This window comes from Salvelinus fontinalis, chromosome 21 (assembly GCF_029448725.1).
Source record: "Salvelinus fontinalis isolate EN_2023a chromosome 21, ASM2944872v1, whole genome shotgun sequence".
Taxonomy (NCBI): Eukaryota; Metazoa; Chordata; class Actinopteri; order Salmoniformes; family Salmonidae; genus Salvelinus; species Salvelinus fontinalis.
Window position 1 is genome coordinate 43,309,363 of NC_074685.1, and position 16,354 is coordinate 43,325,716.

Here is a 16,354-nt window from a genome sequence, read left to right on the forward strand (position 1 = left end):
CCCACAGCATGATGCTGCCACCATCATGCTTCACCGTAGGGTTGGTGCCAGGTTTCCTCCATACGTGACGCTTGGCATTCAGGCCAAAGAGTTCAATCTTGGTTTCATCAGACCAGAGAATCTTGTTTCTCAAGGTCTGAGAGTCCCAAGAGGGCTGTCATTTGCCTTTTACTGCAGAGTGGCTTCCAGCTGGCCACTCTACCATAAAAGGCTTGATTGGTGGAGTGCTGCAGAGATGGCTGTCCTTCTGGAAGGTTCTCACATCTCCACAGAGGAACTCTGGAGCTCTGTCAGAGTGACCATCAGGTTCTTGGCCATCTCCCTGACCAAGGCCCTTCTCCCCCGATTGCTCAGTTTGGTCGGGTGGCCAGCTCTAGGAAGAGTCTTGTGGTTCCAAATGCCTTCCATTTAAGAATGATGGAGGCCACTGTGTTCTTGGAGACCTTCAATGCTGCAGAAATGTTTTGGTACCCTTACCCAGATCTGTGCCTTGACATAATCCTGTCTCGGAGCTCTACGCACAATTCCTTCAACCTCATGGCTTGGTTTTTGCACTAACATGCACTGTCAACTTGTATAGACAGGTGTGTGCCTTTCCAAATCATGTCCAATCAACTGAATTTACCACAGGTGGACTCCAATCAAGTTGTAGAAACATCTCAAGGATGATCAATGGAAACAGGATACAACTAAGCTCAATTTCAAGTCTCATAGCAAAGGGTCTGAACACTTATGTTAATAAGGTTTTTCTGCAAATGTATTAAAAAACAAACATTTCTAAAACCTGTTTTCGCTTTGTCATTATGGTGTATTGTGTGTAGATTGATATGAATTGATATTTATTCAATCCATTTTAGAATAAGGCTGTAACTTAACAAAATGTGTAAAAAGTCAATGGGTCTGAATGCACTGTACATCATTGGTTGTGATCAATGATGTGTATAAACCCTAAGATGTCTGCTTGGTGGCTTCTAAACAGCTCCCGTCATTGATTGTTACTCGTTACTGCCCGAACACATGGCCTGACTGGCTGCTTTGATGGCATGGTTCACATTCCACTGATGCCAAGCTTTTAGTTTACGTCCTCACAATTCACAGCCACTCAAAAAGAGGTTGTGATGTGAAGTATGATGTGAAGTATGATGTGATGTGAAGTATGATGTGAAGTATGTTGTGATGTGAAGTATGAGGTGAAGTATGTTGTGATGTGAAGTATGATGTGAAGTATGTTGTGATGTGAAGTATGATGTGATGTGAAGTATGATGTGATGTGAAGTATGATGTGAAGTATGATGTGATGTGAAGTATGATGTGAAGTATGATGTGATGTGAAGTATGTTGTGATGTGAAGTATGATGTGAAGTATGCTGTGATGTGAAGTATGTTGTGATGTGAAGTATGATGTGATGTGAAGTATGATGTGATGTGAAGTATGATGTGAAGTATGATGTGAAGTATGATGTGATGTGAAGTATGATGTGGCGGGAAGTTGCGGGACGTTGCGTTGTGCTCTACTTTTTTGTCTTCAATTTGACTGTGCGTGTGTGAGAGCATCAGTGTGTGTGTGTTTGTGGGGTCTGTTGGTGGGGCCACCGCGAGGTCAGCTGTGTTAAATCACTTCACTGAGGTGTGAGAAGAGATCACAATGCCCTGGCCAGCACTCAACCTCATCTTGAACTCCATGGTCGTTTTACGGTTACCCCCCAACCCCTCCCCTTGAGCTCCGTTAAAGGCCACATTGTTTTCCGCCGAGGTCAGCCCCGGTGCCATTCCAAACTTTAAAGCAATCAGGAAATGTAACTCAGGCATTTTAAAGGGGGACTCAATGGGACAGGTTCCTCTTAAAAAACACAGCCCCTCTCTCACTCGCTGTCTTTCTCTCTCTCCTCCATTTTATTTTCTCTTTCTGGTTTGTGAAAAAGTCTCACCCTTGTAAAGGGATTGTTTTCATAGAAACAGATGAGGGGAACTATAACAATACTACACTGTGCCAGTTCAACCAATGAATCAATACATCAAAGCTCATTGGCTATAAGTGCCTTGCGCATCGTCAATATGAGTAGTGATTGGATATCGTGAAACATATAAGCCGATTTAAGACATTCCTATAACTAATTTCAGTTTGTTTATACATTTCTTGTGAATTGAAAGAAATAAGGTGCGATTACTGATTACACAAAATCTGTGCACAATGCATAATTAACTATTTTTGCTTATACTGTAATTAAACGGTACCATTGTATAGGTATTTTAACTTCCTCCTACATCAGAGTACCCAATGTCCTGCCCGTCTTTCTTTCTTCCCTCGATCTTCTCTCTCTGTAATCCTCTCTGGTGTACTCCTGGCTCTCAGCTCACACTGAAACAAAGACCCCCTCCCATACTGGAGAAGACCCCCCCCCCCCCAGGACCCCCTGGGAAGACCACAGAGCCCAGATCTTAAGACATTATCCCAAGTGTGTCCTTGTAGCCTGACGTCATTAGCAATAGGTCAGCTGCAAATGTGTTCATTAGATGTGTCTGTGTGAATAAAGATATGTTTTGATCAATACAGATGTGTCTGTGTGAATAAAGATATGTTTTGATCAATGCAGATGTGTCTGTGTGAATAAAGATATGTTTTGATCAATACAGATGTGTGTGTGAATAAAGATATGTTTTGATCAATGCAGATGTGTCTGTGTGAATAAAGATATGTTTTGATCAATACAGATGTGTCTGTGTGAATAAAGATTTGTTTTGATCAATACAGATGTGTCTGTGTGAATAAAGATTTGTTTTGATCAATACAGATGTGTCTGTGTGAATAAAGATTTGTTTTGATCAATACAGATGTGTGTGTGAATAAAGATATGTTTTGATCAATACAGATGTGTCTGTGTGAATAAAGATATGTTTTGATCAATACAGATGTGTCTGTGTGAATAAAGATATGTTTTGATCAATACAGATGTGTCTGTGTGAATAAAGATATGTTTTGATCAATACAGATGTGTCTGTGTGAATAAAGATATGTTTTGATCAATACAGATGTGTCTGTGTGAATAAAGATATGTTTTGATCAATACAGATGTGTCTGTGTGAATAAAGATTTGTTTTGATCAATACAGATGTGTGTGTGAATAAAGATATGTTTTGATCAATACAGATGTGTCTGTGTGAATAAAGATATGTTTTGATCAATACAGATGTGTCTGTGTGAATAAAGATATGTTTTGATCAATACAGATGTGTCTGTGTGAATAAAGATATGTTTTGATCAATACAGATGTGTCTGTGTGAATAAAGATATGTTTTGATCAATACAGATGTGTCTGTGTGAATAAAGATATGTTTTGATCAATACAGATGTGTCTGTGTGAATAAAGATATGTTTTGATCAATACAGATGTGTCTGTGTGAATAAAGATATGTTTTGATCAATACAGATGTGTCTGTGTGAATAAAGATATGTTTTGATCAATGCAGATGTGTGTGTGAATAAAGATATGTTTTGATCAATACAGATGTGTGTGTGAATAAAGATATGTTTTGATCAATACAGATGTGTCTACCATCTAGGCATACAGTACCAGTCAAAAGTTTTAGAACACCTAATCTTTCAAGTTTTTTTTTGTTTTTTTAAACTATTTTTGACATTGTACAATAATAGTGAAGACACATATGAAATCATGTAGTAACCAAAAAAGTGTTAAACAAATCATAAAAAAGTACCTCATGAAGCTGGTTGAGAGAATGTCAAGAGGGTGCAAAGCTGTCATCAAGGCAAAGGGTGGCTACTTTGAAGAATCTCGAATATAAAATATATTTTGATTTGTTTAACTCTTTTTTTGTTTACTACATGATTCCATATGTGTTATGTCATAATTTCTATGTGTTCACTAATATTCTACAATGTAGAAAATAGTAAAAATAAATAAAAACCCTTGAATGAGTAGGTGTGTCCCAACTTTTGACTGGTACTGCAGATGCAACTTCATAGAATAATGGTGCTCAGAGGAAATATGCATCTCAGAATTATACCTATGTTTTGTATTTCCCGAAGTCGAGTCATGTTTCTACGAAAGCATCAGAAGATTCTTTCATTTTCCCTTCTGAAATTGCACTCAATCCCAAAAATAAATAATAATAATATAATGAAAAAGGTGTTTAAAAACAGTCATGTTAGCGCTCAGTAAAGGCCACTACACACTTTACTCAAACTCAGCAATGGAGCGTTGTTTTCGGCTTACAGTAGTTCTATGTAGTTTTGTGCGGCTCAAATTTTGGAACAAACCGTACATCTGTCGCTCTGTTTTGCCTAGGGTGTGTAGGGCCCTTAAGCGTTAAGACTTCCTCATGTGGGAGTGCACACACCAGAATGTACAAGTTCCAAGTGTACTACGCACTAAATGTGTAAATGTGACAATTCAATATCTTGTCAGTACTGATTGTCACTCTTGTATGTTGCCAATTTTTTCTTTCCTATCTCCTCTAGAATCCTCCCTTCTTTTATCGATGATCAATTGCTCTCCAGCAGGAAAGGAAACAGCACCTATCACACACGCACACACACACGCACGCACACACACACGCACACGCACAAACTCATCCGTTTCCCTCTGAGAAAATAGGAAAATTCCACATTCCAAAATATGATTGAATTTCCCTCGACAGTGTGTCCTTGAGGAAACAACAGGAGATAAGGGAACATGTCTCACTCCGAGTCCCAGGTTTTCCTCCAAACGTTAGCCCAACCATTTGGTTAATGCTTTAAAACACAAAGTAGAAGACTAGACTATTGTTTGATTGATTACGCCAAAGCAAGAGCTCACCGGGATAAAGGTTCCAATAACGTTAATAATTATGCTTTCCTCTTAATGTTAGCCCAACCATTTGCTTAATACTTAGTCGATTCAATCCAAAGTAGAATACTATGACTGATTATGCCAAAGCAGGTGTGAGTCAAATCAGGCGTTCACCAGGATCAAGGTTTTTTACAGTTCTATCAGTAGCATGAAGGATACTGCTTCATTGGTTCTCAATGGCCAAAGACAATGGGATGATTCATTGATATTCGTGCTACTGTCTGTTCAATAGGCTACATTGATGAGTGAGGAGTTCTTCTAAAAAACAAGTCCTTTGTTTTGTCATGTTGACAGATGCTCTCTGTGTGAAGAAGGTTGGGTGTTGGTGGTCGGGGGAGGTTGTGTGTGTGTGTCTGTGTGTGCTTGTGTGTGTTGGTTCATCAGCTTGGGTCTACAGTTTTGTCCACACACACAAACACGCTGGTTGCTAAACCAAAATAATACCTCCCCAACTGCTAACCCTACACTAATACATCACATTTTACTAGAGCCTACATTTAGAAATCTGAACTCTCCATATACCTCACCCTCGCCCCCACCCCTGCTATTGATCTTCACATAATCCTAATTACCCCCCCCCCCCCCCCCAATTCCAAAAGAAAAAACCCTTTACACACTGCCGAGTCAGCCAGCCCAGCACCTTCCCATACCCAGCAGAGAAAAGATTAAGATGAAAGACTACATTGTATTAACCCTCCTACCCACATTGACAAAAGCAGCTCTCGCATTGGCAAGCTGCTGGGAGAAAGGTACTCTACAGAGGAGAAAGACAGAAAGAGATAGTAATGGAGAGAGATAGAAATAGAAAGGAAGAGAAAGAGAAAGAGAAAGGCAGAGAAAGTAGCAGAGAAAGACCGAAAGAGAGATAAAAAAAAAGGAATGAGAGGGAGATATCAGAAGGAATACTTCACAATGCCCATGGGAATTATAATCTACAATCTATTCTTATGGCAACCTCACCATGGTTGTTAGTTTTGCTCACATTCACTCTCTGTTTTAAATAGCCCTGGGACGGGGAGCTCCTGTAAACGCTAGCCCCTGTCAGGAAGGAACCTACAAGATGGGATTGTAACAGATAGAGAGGCATGGGAGGCAATGAGCTTCACTTTGGTAGGACAAGAGTCAAGAGATTATGATAATGTGTGGGAGTGAATTAAAGAATGGATGGATAGAAGGATGGATGGACGGACGGATGGATGGAAGGATTGACGGAGAAATAAATGTAACCAAGCACTATCTATCAGTCAGAGACGTAACCATTAGGCAGAAACAAAATGGTGACATGCTAACAACCCACTTAACCAATCCAAAACATGTTACTGATTGCTCTCTGCATCAGAAAATGAACACCACCAAGCTTCCATAGACTACTGCCACTGAGGCCCTCTCCTAAAACACACAACGATGGAAACAGATTGTCATAACAAATCCATTCTGATATACGACTCCTTTGAGATAGATTATTATTGTATTTCATGAGGAAAGAGAGATCAATCAATTAAATCAATCAATCAAATGTACGCGCAAAGACATTTTTAAATTAGCCGTTGTTTCAAAGTGCTTTGCAGAGGAAGTACTTAAGTCGAAGCTGTGCATCAGAAAGAGACAGCCAGATGAAGAGGGAGAAAAATAAGGAATATAAACTAGTCATTCACTTATCCATAAGCTCATGCGTGCTTACAACACAATAAGAAAGGTACAGGGAATATACAGCAGATATTATAGCAGAAAATACTACACAACAAGCTCGACCAACACTGGTCTAAGAAGGATCCCCACAACTGCCTGCAACGCATGGGTGAGCTACCATTTTCTATCCATGATGTCCTTCTATGCTTTTACATTGAAGTCATTTAGCGGACACTCTTCTCCAGATAAAATTAAAATCAGGGCATTGATCAGGGAGACTTTTGCAAGTCTACCATGTACAGGAAAGACCTTGTGATTTCCTCCTGATAATATATGCCTTTTAGCAGACACTTTTATCCAAAGCGAATTCCAGTCATGTGTGATATATTATTAACGTATGGGTGGTCCCAGGAAAACCAACCCACTATCCTGTCATTTCAAGCTGCATGCTCTACCAACTGAGCAGGGGTAAAACATGGGGTCAAATATGGTGTAACAGGGGAAAGACTGTATTCTGAGGAGAGGGCACTGAGAGGTTGGCCCAGCTGTGAGTCCCTCAATAAGGCCCGGGGGATTTTACAGGGCTCTGTGGAGCCAGGATGACCCCGGGCTACCCCCGTACACACACACACACACACACACACACACACACACACACACACACACGGTAGCACCACGTAAACACTGCCTGTGTTGCCTGCACAAAAACCTTTTCCAGATGGGCTGCACAGACACAGGCCGCAAATAAACTGCTCCCTCTCTGTATTCTTCCGTCCTTCTCTCTCTTTCCCTCTCTCACAAACTCGCTCTCAAAAAAGTCTGACATACATGGGTGTGTTAATATGAGCTAATGCAGGTCCTGTGTGGCTCAGTTGGTAGAGCATGGTGCTTGCAACACCAGGGTTGTCGGTTTGATTCCCATGGGGGACCGGTACGAAAATGTATGCACTCACTACTGTAAGTCGCTGTGGATAAGAGCATCTGCTAAATGACGGCAATGTTAAATGTACTATAGACACAATCACAAAATCTTCCTATCTCCACGGTGCCAAGCCCCACCCCCCAAACACACATTTTTGTTTAGCTCAGCAGAAAATCTCCACAGCAGCAGTTGCAAATCTTTTGACAGTCATCACTAAGGGGCTTTTCTTATCCTGACATACTGTCGCACGGATAAGGTAATGCTACTGCGGAAGCTACCGGAATGTTGACAGAATTCTAACAAATCCTCTTACCACAACAACAGTTTTACATTATATTTCCAAATTTGATTAAGAAAATGGAATGACTGACCATCCTAAAAATCTAAATCCAAGCATTTGGTTCAAATCTACAGTTCACAAGAAACACATTTTTCCTACAGACAACTATAGGCCCATTCTCTAATACCAGATCGAAGTTCACTGAAAGCCATGATAAAATCGTCAATGGTATCAGATACAAACACAAAACAAGCTAAATCATTACTGTTTAATGTCCTGTAGACTCAATCTCCTTAAGAGCAACACATCTACCCCCTCCCTCTACACACACAGACACATGCATATACACGCACACACACACAACACACACCCATACCTTCCCATGTATCCATTTCATACTGGTCCTAGTCTGCCAGTGAGTCTCCTGGCCACCATCCACACTGGTAGCACCGTATAAAATATATTTGAAATATATATAAAGCCACTATATCACTGTTGATACTGCATCCTCCATGGCAGATTCGGCTTCATGACTCCTCTAGGTGCTTTTACCCTCTCTATATCCCTCTCTCTCTGTTCCTCTCTCTCGATTTCTTTCTGTTTGCTTTCTCTTTTTGTGTCTTGCTCCTTCCCTCTCTCTCAGTCCTTCTCTGATCAGTTCTCTGAGGTCTCTGTGGCTTTCTCACCCCTGGCCTCGGCAGCTAGGCCGGCCCCCGAAAGGAGGAGGGGGTGGGGTTGGGAGTGGTGGGGGAGGTTTACAGGCCAGTTAGTCATGTGACCTAGTGGACCCTAGTGGGTCACGGCTTGGGTCAAAACTCCAGCATTTATTTTGAGGAGGGGTGTGGTGTGCGAGTGTGAGTGTGAGTGTGAGTGTGAGTGTGAGTGTGTGTGTGTGTGTGTGTGTGTGTGAGTGTGTGTGTGCGAGAGAGAGTTTTTATTGTTTATTTCACTTTTGGTTATTATCTACTTCACTTGCTTTGGCAATGTTAACATATGTTTCCCATGCCAATAAAGCCCTTGAACTGAATTGAGAGAGAGAGAGGAGGGGAGTTGGTTATCTGAGTGGTATTGATAACCCTATTTTCTCTAGAACAATGCCCCACCTTCACCCAAATTCCCTTCTCCCCTCCCCCGTTCCTCCTCCCACACTCTACTTTTTAACTTCAGAAGGGGGCTTGGAAATGTGTGCGTGTGAGTGCTTTAGGCCAAACTAGAGACCAACAATCAACACATTGAGTCATTAGCGAACACACAATGATCAACATCCAATGATGTGTAAATAGCTTTTTAATTAAGTTTAATGACGGCTAAACACATATCAACTAAACCTGCCAATGTATTTGGCCAATCAAGGTGAGATCGTAAATTAAGTCTACAAAGAGTGTTATTCAAGAGCTATCCTTGTAACGTTTAGATATGACTGCACTGCTGGAGCTAGAAACACAAGCATTTCACTACACCCGCAAGAACATCTTCTAAATATGTGTATGTGACCAATAAAATGTGAGTTGAACTACTATCAACACACAGACACACAGAGACACTTCTCCAGTAGGTAAAGCCCAACTTTACTGTCAACCCTACTGTCTTGAACTTCTATACACCAGTCAACCACACTGATAAGAAAGGCATTTCACCGTGCTTGACATTAAAACCTTGAAAAAGAAAGACTTTCCATTAAAATGCAGAGAGAGAGAAAGAGGCTCAGGAGGAGAACAAGAAGAAAGGGAAGGAAAGGGGCTAAAATGTTTTGAATGTGACACTGGTGACAAAGACAACCGCTTATTCTGCATTTCTGCATTTCCCGAAATAATCCATTGTGCATGACGTGCATAGTCTTGGTTCGATTCCTTTTCACAACATTTCTTTAGTCATAAATATGTAAGTTAATGACTCCAAACTACAGTACTATGGATATTTAGAAGGCTGCTAAGCCAAGAATGTAATGTTATGCCCAAAATGTAATGTAATGTAAAGCCAAAAATGTAATGTAAAGCCAAGAATGTAATTTAAAGCCAAAAATGCAATAATTTACAGATGTTGTCATTCAACCCACCAAAGTTCTTCATGTTAAACATAAAGACTAATGGACATGTCACAAAATCAAACAATGGTAATCTTTTTGACAGTCGTCAACGAGTTTTGGGCGGCAGGGGGCCTAGCGGTTAGGAGCGTTGGTCCAGTAACCCAAAGGTTCCAATCCCTGAGCCGACTAGGTGAAAAATCTGTCGATGTGCTCTTGAGCAAGGCACTTAACCCTAATTGCTCCTGTAAGTCGCTCTGGATAAGAGCATCTGCTAAATGACTAAAATGTAAATGTGAGTCGATGGTTATAATTCAAATATGTTTTGCAGTGGTGGTGGCAGTATGTCAAAAGCCACACACAGTACACAGCACCATTATGCCCCACTAAAAGTATCTGATTGATTGATTTCTGAAGGATTCCAATCCCCCTCCTTTGTTATAAAACCAAGGACCAAATGAGTTTGAAGATTACTATTGTCCCTTTGTATGTGCGTGTGTGCCTTTATGGATTCATTATGGGGAGCGGTATAGTGTGTGTGTGTGTGTCTCTGCGGCGGCGAACCCTCGGTGGGAGGCCAGCTTAGCGCGGGTGCTCTGTGTTGTCGTACTGGAGAACCGCCTGACCTTAATTAACTCATATTTAATTAATCACAAACTCCAATGACGACCCCCACCATATGTTGCAGCGGTAACAGATTAACAAGGGGGAGAGTCTCGTTAGCCGAGGCATCTCGTTAACAAACAAGAGTCATTGCATTGGCTTTCCCTCCACAACATTCACCCTTAACAGTCAAATCAGATTTCTATAAGCCCAGTGAAAAGGTTTAGGGAAAGAAAACTATTGGATGAATAGCAGTGTAAAAAAAACTGCAATTTACCCTGCATCAAGGAGACATTTCTACTATGTTCCATTCCTTTATGATTCTGAGTGACATTTATAACAACCTTTGTGCATATTCTGTCGGTCTATTCAACACATTTGTGATATTTACTCCCTTTACCCCACTAAAGCTCATTTGTTTTAATTGGTTATGCATACTCTCTTCATAATGCATTATAATGCACGACATAAGCTCTAATAATGCATTTTGCCTAGCTCAAAAGGCAGTTTAAATGTCCTTATAATGCATTATGAACAGTGTATTCATAGGAAGTGTCTCATTTTCATTAATTTAGCCTCTTCTTTGACCAGTGCAAAGGCTTGGGCCCTGTTTGAATACTATGAGAATGCATCCTTCCTCCCTTCCTTGAAGAAATACCTGATTTGACATGGCTGGCTTGGTGAAACTATATGATAGAAGAACTGTTGTGTTAGATTAAGGAATGGGAGGAAGGAAGGGTGTGTTTTTATCAAACAGGGCCCAGGGCTGGTTTGGTAGGTCGACGGAGGGTCATCTCTTCCTCCTAGAACCCCCAGGAATGCTTCGCTAGCTAGCCTGCTTCACTGTCACGGATGAAACAACGCCAATGCCCCACAGGCCACACTTGACCCCGAGTGACCGCCTCACCCCAGCCAACAATGACAAACAACCTGACCTGCCATTCAGAATGGTGACCTTGAAAGTGATAGTGAAGGGATAATACCAGGGATTGTCCTAATGTGAGTGTTCCGTCCCTCAAAAAAAGGGACACGTTTAGTCAAACAGACAAACCAAATAGCCAGCATTATAGATGTAGCCACCATTATAGATGTAGCCACCATTATAGGTGTAGCCACCATTATAGATTTAGTCACCATTATAGTGACTTGCGGGTGTTGCCACCGTTATAGATGTAGCCACCATTATAGATGTAGCCACCATTATAGATGTAGCCACCATTATAGATGTAGCCACCATTATAGATGTAGCCACCATTATAGATGTAGCCACCATTATAGATTTAGTCACCATTATAGTGACTTGCGGGTGTTGCCACCATTATAGATGTAGCCAACATTATAGATGTAGCCACCATTATAGATGTAGCCACCATTATAGATTTAGTCACCATTATAGTGACTTGCGGGTGTTGCCACCGTTATAGATGTAGCCACCATTTTAGATTAAGTCACCATTATAGTGACTTGCGGGTGTTGCCACCATTATAGGTGTAGTCACCATTATAGGTGTAGCCACCATTATAGATGTAGCCACCATTATAGATGTAGTCACCATTATAGATGTAGCCACCATTATAGATGTAGCCACCATTATAGATGTAGCCACCATTATAGATGTAGCCACCGTTTTAGATGTAGCCACCGTTATAGATGTAGCCACCGTTATAGATGTAGCCACCGTTATAGATGTTGCCACCGTTATAGATGTAGCCACCGTTATAGATGTAGCCACCGTTATAGATGTAGCCACCGTTATAGATGTAGCCACCGTTATAGATGTAGCCACCGTTATAGATGTAGCCACCGTTATAGATGTAGCCACCGTTATAGATGTAGCCACCGTTATAGATGTAGCCACCGTTATAGATGTAGTCACCATTATAGATGTAGCCACCATTATAGATGTATAGATGTAGCCAACATTATAGATGTAGCCACCATGTTAGATGTATAGATGTAGCCAACATTATAGATGTAGCCAACATTATAGATGTAGCCACCATTATAGATGTAGTCACCATTATAGATGTATAGATGTAGCCACCATTATAGATGTAGTCACCATTATAGATGTATAGATGTAGCCACCATTATAGATGTAGTCACCATTATAGATGTAGCCACCATTATAGATGTAGCCACCATTATAGATGTAGCCACCATTATAGATGTAGTCACCATTATAGATGTAGCCACCATTATAGATGTAGCCACCATTATAGATGTAGATGTAGATGTATAGATGTATAGATGTAGTCACCATTATAGATGTAGTCACCATTATAGATGTAGTCACCATTATAGATGTAACCACCATTATAGATGTAGCCACCATTATAGATGTAGCCACCATTATAGATGTAGCCACCATTATAGGTGTAGTCACCATTATAGGTGTAGTCACCAATATAGGTGTAGTCACCAATATAGTGACTTGCGGGTGTTGCCACCGTTATAGATGTAGATGTAGATGTATAGATGTATAGATGTAGTCACCATTATAGATGTAGTCACCATTATAGATGTAGCCACCATTATAGATGTAGAAGTAGATGTATAGATGTATAGATGTAGTCACCATTATAGATGTAGTCACCATTATAGATGTAGCCACCATTATAGATGTATTCACCATTATAGATGTATAGATGTAGCCACCATTATAGATGTAGCCACCATTATAGATGTAGCCACCATTATAGATGTAGCCACCATTATAGATGTAGCCACCATTATAGATGTAGCCACAATTATAGATGTAGTCACCATTATAGATGTAGCCACCATTATAGATGTAGCCACCATTATAGATGTAGATGTAGATGTATAGATGTATAGATGTAGTCACCATTATAGATGTAGCCACCATTATAGATGTAGCCACCATTATAGATGTAGTCACCATTATAGATGTAGCCACCATTATAGATGTAGCCACCATTATAGATGTAGATGTAGATGTATAGATGTATAGATGTAGTCACCATTATAGATGTAGCCACCATTATAGATGTATAGATGTAACCACCATTATAGATGTAGTCACCATTATAGATGTATAGATGTAGCCACCATTATAGATGTAGTCACCATTATAGATGTATAGATGTAGCCACCATTATAGATGTAGCCACCATTATAGATGTAGCCACCATTATAGATGTAGCCACCATTATAGATGTAGCCACCATTATAGATGTAGCCACCATTATAGATGTAGCCACCATTATAGATGTAGCCACCATTATAGATGTAGATGTAGATGTATAGATGTAGTCACCATTATAGATGTAGTCACCATTATAGATGTATAGATGTAACCACCATTATAGATGTAGCCACCATTATAGATGTAGCCACCATTATAGATGTAGTCACCATTATAGGTGTAGTCACCAATATACTGACTTGCGGGTGTTGCCACCGTTATAGATGTAGATGTATAGATGTAGTCACCATTATAGATGTAGTCACCATTATAGATGTAGCCACCATTATAGATGTATTCACCATTATAGATGTATAGATGTAGCCACCTTAATAGATGTAGTCACCATTATAGATGTATAGATGTAGCCACCATTATAGATGTAGCCACCATTATAGATGTATAGATGTAGCCACCATTATAGGTGTAGTCACCATTATAAATGTAGCCACCATTATAGATGTAGCCACCATTATAGATGTAGCCACCATTATAGATGTATAGATGTAGCCACCGTTATAGATGTAGCCACCGTTATAGATGTAGCCACCGTTATAGATGTAGCCACCGTTATAGATGTAGCCACCGTTATAGATGTAGCCACCGTTATAGATGTAGCCACCGTTATAGATGTAGCCACCGTTATAGATGTAGCCACCGTTATAGATGTAGCCACCGTTATAGATGTAGCCACCGTTATAGATGTAGCCACCGTTATAGATGTAGTCACCATTATAGATGTAGCCACCATTATAGATGTATAGATGTAGCCAACATTATAGATGTAGCCACCATTATAGATGTATAGATGTAGCCAACATTATAGATGTAGCCAACATTATAGATGTAGCCACCATTATAGATGTAGTCACCATTATAGATGTATAGATGTAGCCACCATTATAGATGTAGTCACCATTATAGATGTATAGATGTAGCCACCATTAGATGTAGTCACCATTATAGATGTAGCCACCATTATAGATGTAGCCACCATTATAGATGTAGCCACCATTATAGATGTAGTCACCATTATAGATGTAGCCACCATTATAGATGTAGCCACCATTATAGATGTAGATGTAGATGTATAGATGTATAGATGTAGTCACCATTATAGATGTAACCACCATTATAGATGTAGCCACCATTATAGATGTAGCCACCATTATAGATGTAGCCACCATTATAGATGTAGCCACCATTATAGATGTAGCCACCATTATAGGTGTAGTCACCAATATAGGTGTAGTCACCAATATAGTGACTTGCGGGTGTTGCCACCGTTATAGATGTAGATGTAGATGTATAGATGTATAGATGTAGTCACCATTATAGATGTAGTCACCATTATAGATGTAGCCACCATTATAGATGTAGAAGTAGATGTATAGATGTATAGATGTAGTCACCATTATAGATGTAGTCACCATTATAGATGTAGCCACCATTATAGATGTATTCACCATTATAGATGTATAGATGTAGCCACCATTATAGATGTAGCCACCATTATAGATGTAGCCACCATTATAGATGTAGCCACCATTATAGATGTAGCCACCATTATAGATGTAGCCACCATTATAGATGTAGCCACCATTATAGATGTAGTCACCATTATAGATGTAGCCACCATTATAGATGTAGATGTATAGATGTAGTCACCATTATAGATGTAGCCACCATTATAGATGTAGCCACCATTATAGATGTAGTCACCATTATAGATGTAGCCACCATTATAGATGTAGCCACCATTATAGATGTAGATGTAGATGTATAGATGTATAGATGTAGTCACCATTATAGATGTAGCCACCATTATAGATGTATAGATGTAACCACCATTATAGATGTAGTCACCATTATAGATGTATAGATGTAGCCACCATTATAGATGTAGTCACCATTATAGATGTATAGATGTAGCCACCATTATAGATGTAGCCACCATTATAGATGTAGCCACCATTATAGATGTAGCCACCATTATAGATGTAGCCACCATTATAGATGTAGCCACCATTATAGATGTAGTCACCATTATAGATGTAGCCACCATTATAGATGTAGATGTAGATGTATAGATGTATAGATGTAGTCACCATTATAGATGTAGTCACCATTATAGATGTATAGATGTAACCACCATTATAGATGTAGCCACCATTATAGATGTAGCCACCATTATAGATGTAGTCACCATTATAGGTGTAGTCACCATTATAGGTGTAGTCACCAATATAGTGACTTGCGGGTGTTGCCACCGTTATAGATGTAGATGTATAGATGTAGTCACCATTATAGATGTAGTCACCATTATAGATGTAGCCACCATTATAGATGTATTCACCATTATAGATGTATAGATGTAGCCACCTTAATAGATGTAGTCACCATTATAGATGTATAGATGTAGCCACCATTATAGATGTAGCCACCATTATAGATGTATAGATGTAGCCACCATTATAGGTGTAGTCACCATTATAAATGTAGCCACCATTATAGATGTAGCCACCATTATAGATGTAGCCACCATTATAGATGTATAGATGTAGCCACCATTATAGGTGTAGTCACCATTATAGATGTAGCCACCATTATAGATGTAGCCACCATTATAGATGCAGCCACCATTATACATGTAGCCACCGTTATAGATGTTGACCCTCTGAACTTAACAATAACAACATGGCCAACTTTTATAAAAAGGGAGGTTTTGTACCTGGACTTTGACAGTGAAAAATCTAAACTACCAGATGGAGATTTGACCTGTAAATATTGATACAGAGAGAGACAGAGAGAGACGGAGAGAGAAAGACAGAGAGAGAGAGAC

The 16,354-nt window shown here is 39.9% G+C and overlaps 1 protein-coding gene across 5 annotated transcripts in view; it reads right to left on the bottom strand.

Annotated features, from left to right (window-relative positions):
• LOC129818960 (nuclear receptor subfamily 6 group A member 1-A-like) overlaps positions 1-16,354 on the bottom strand; it is a 191,625-nt gene that overhangs the window by 32,781 nt on the left and 142,490 nt on the right. Inside the window, exon 1 of one of the 5 annotated variants that reach the window (XM_055875349.1) lies at positions 8,055-8,811. The exons of the other annotated variants lie outside the window; for them this stretch is intronic. Within the exon in view, the coding sequence (XP_055731324.1) occupies positions 8,055-8,070 (16 nt within the window). The 5' untranslated portion in view covers positions 8,071-8,811. Of the gene's footprint in view, positions 1-8,054; positions 8,812-16,354 lie in introns of those variants that run through there. 5 annotated transcript variants of the gene reach the window in all.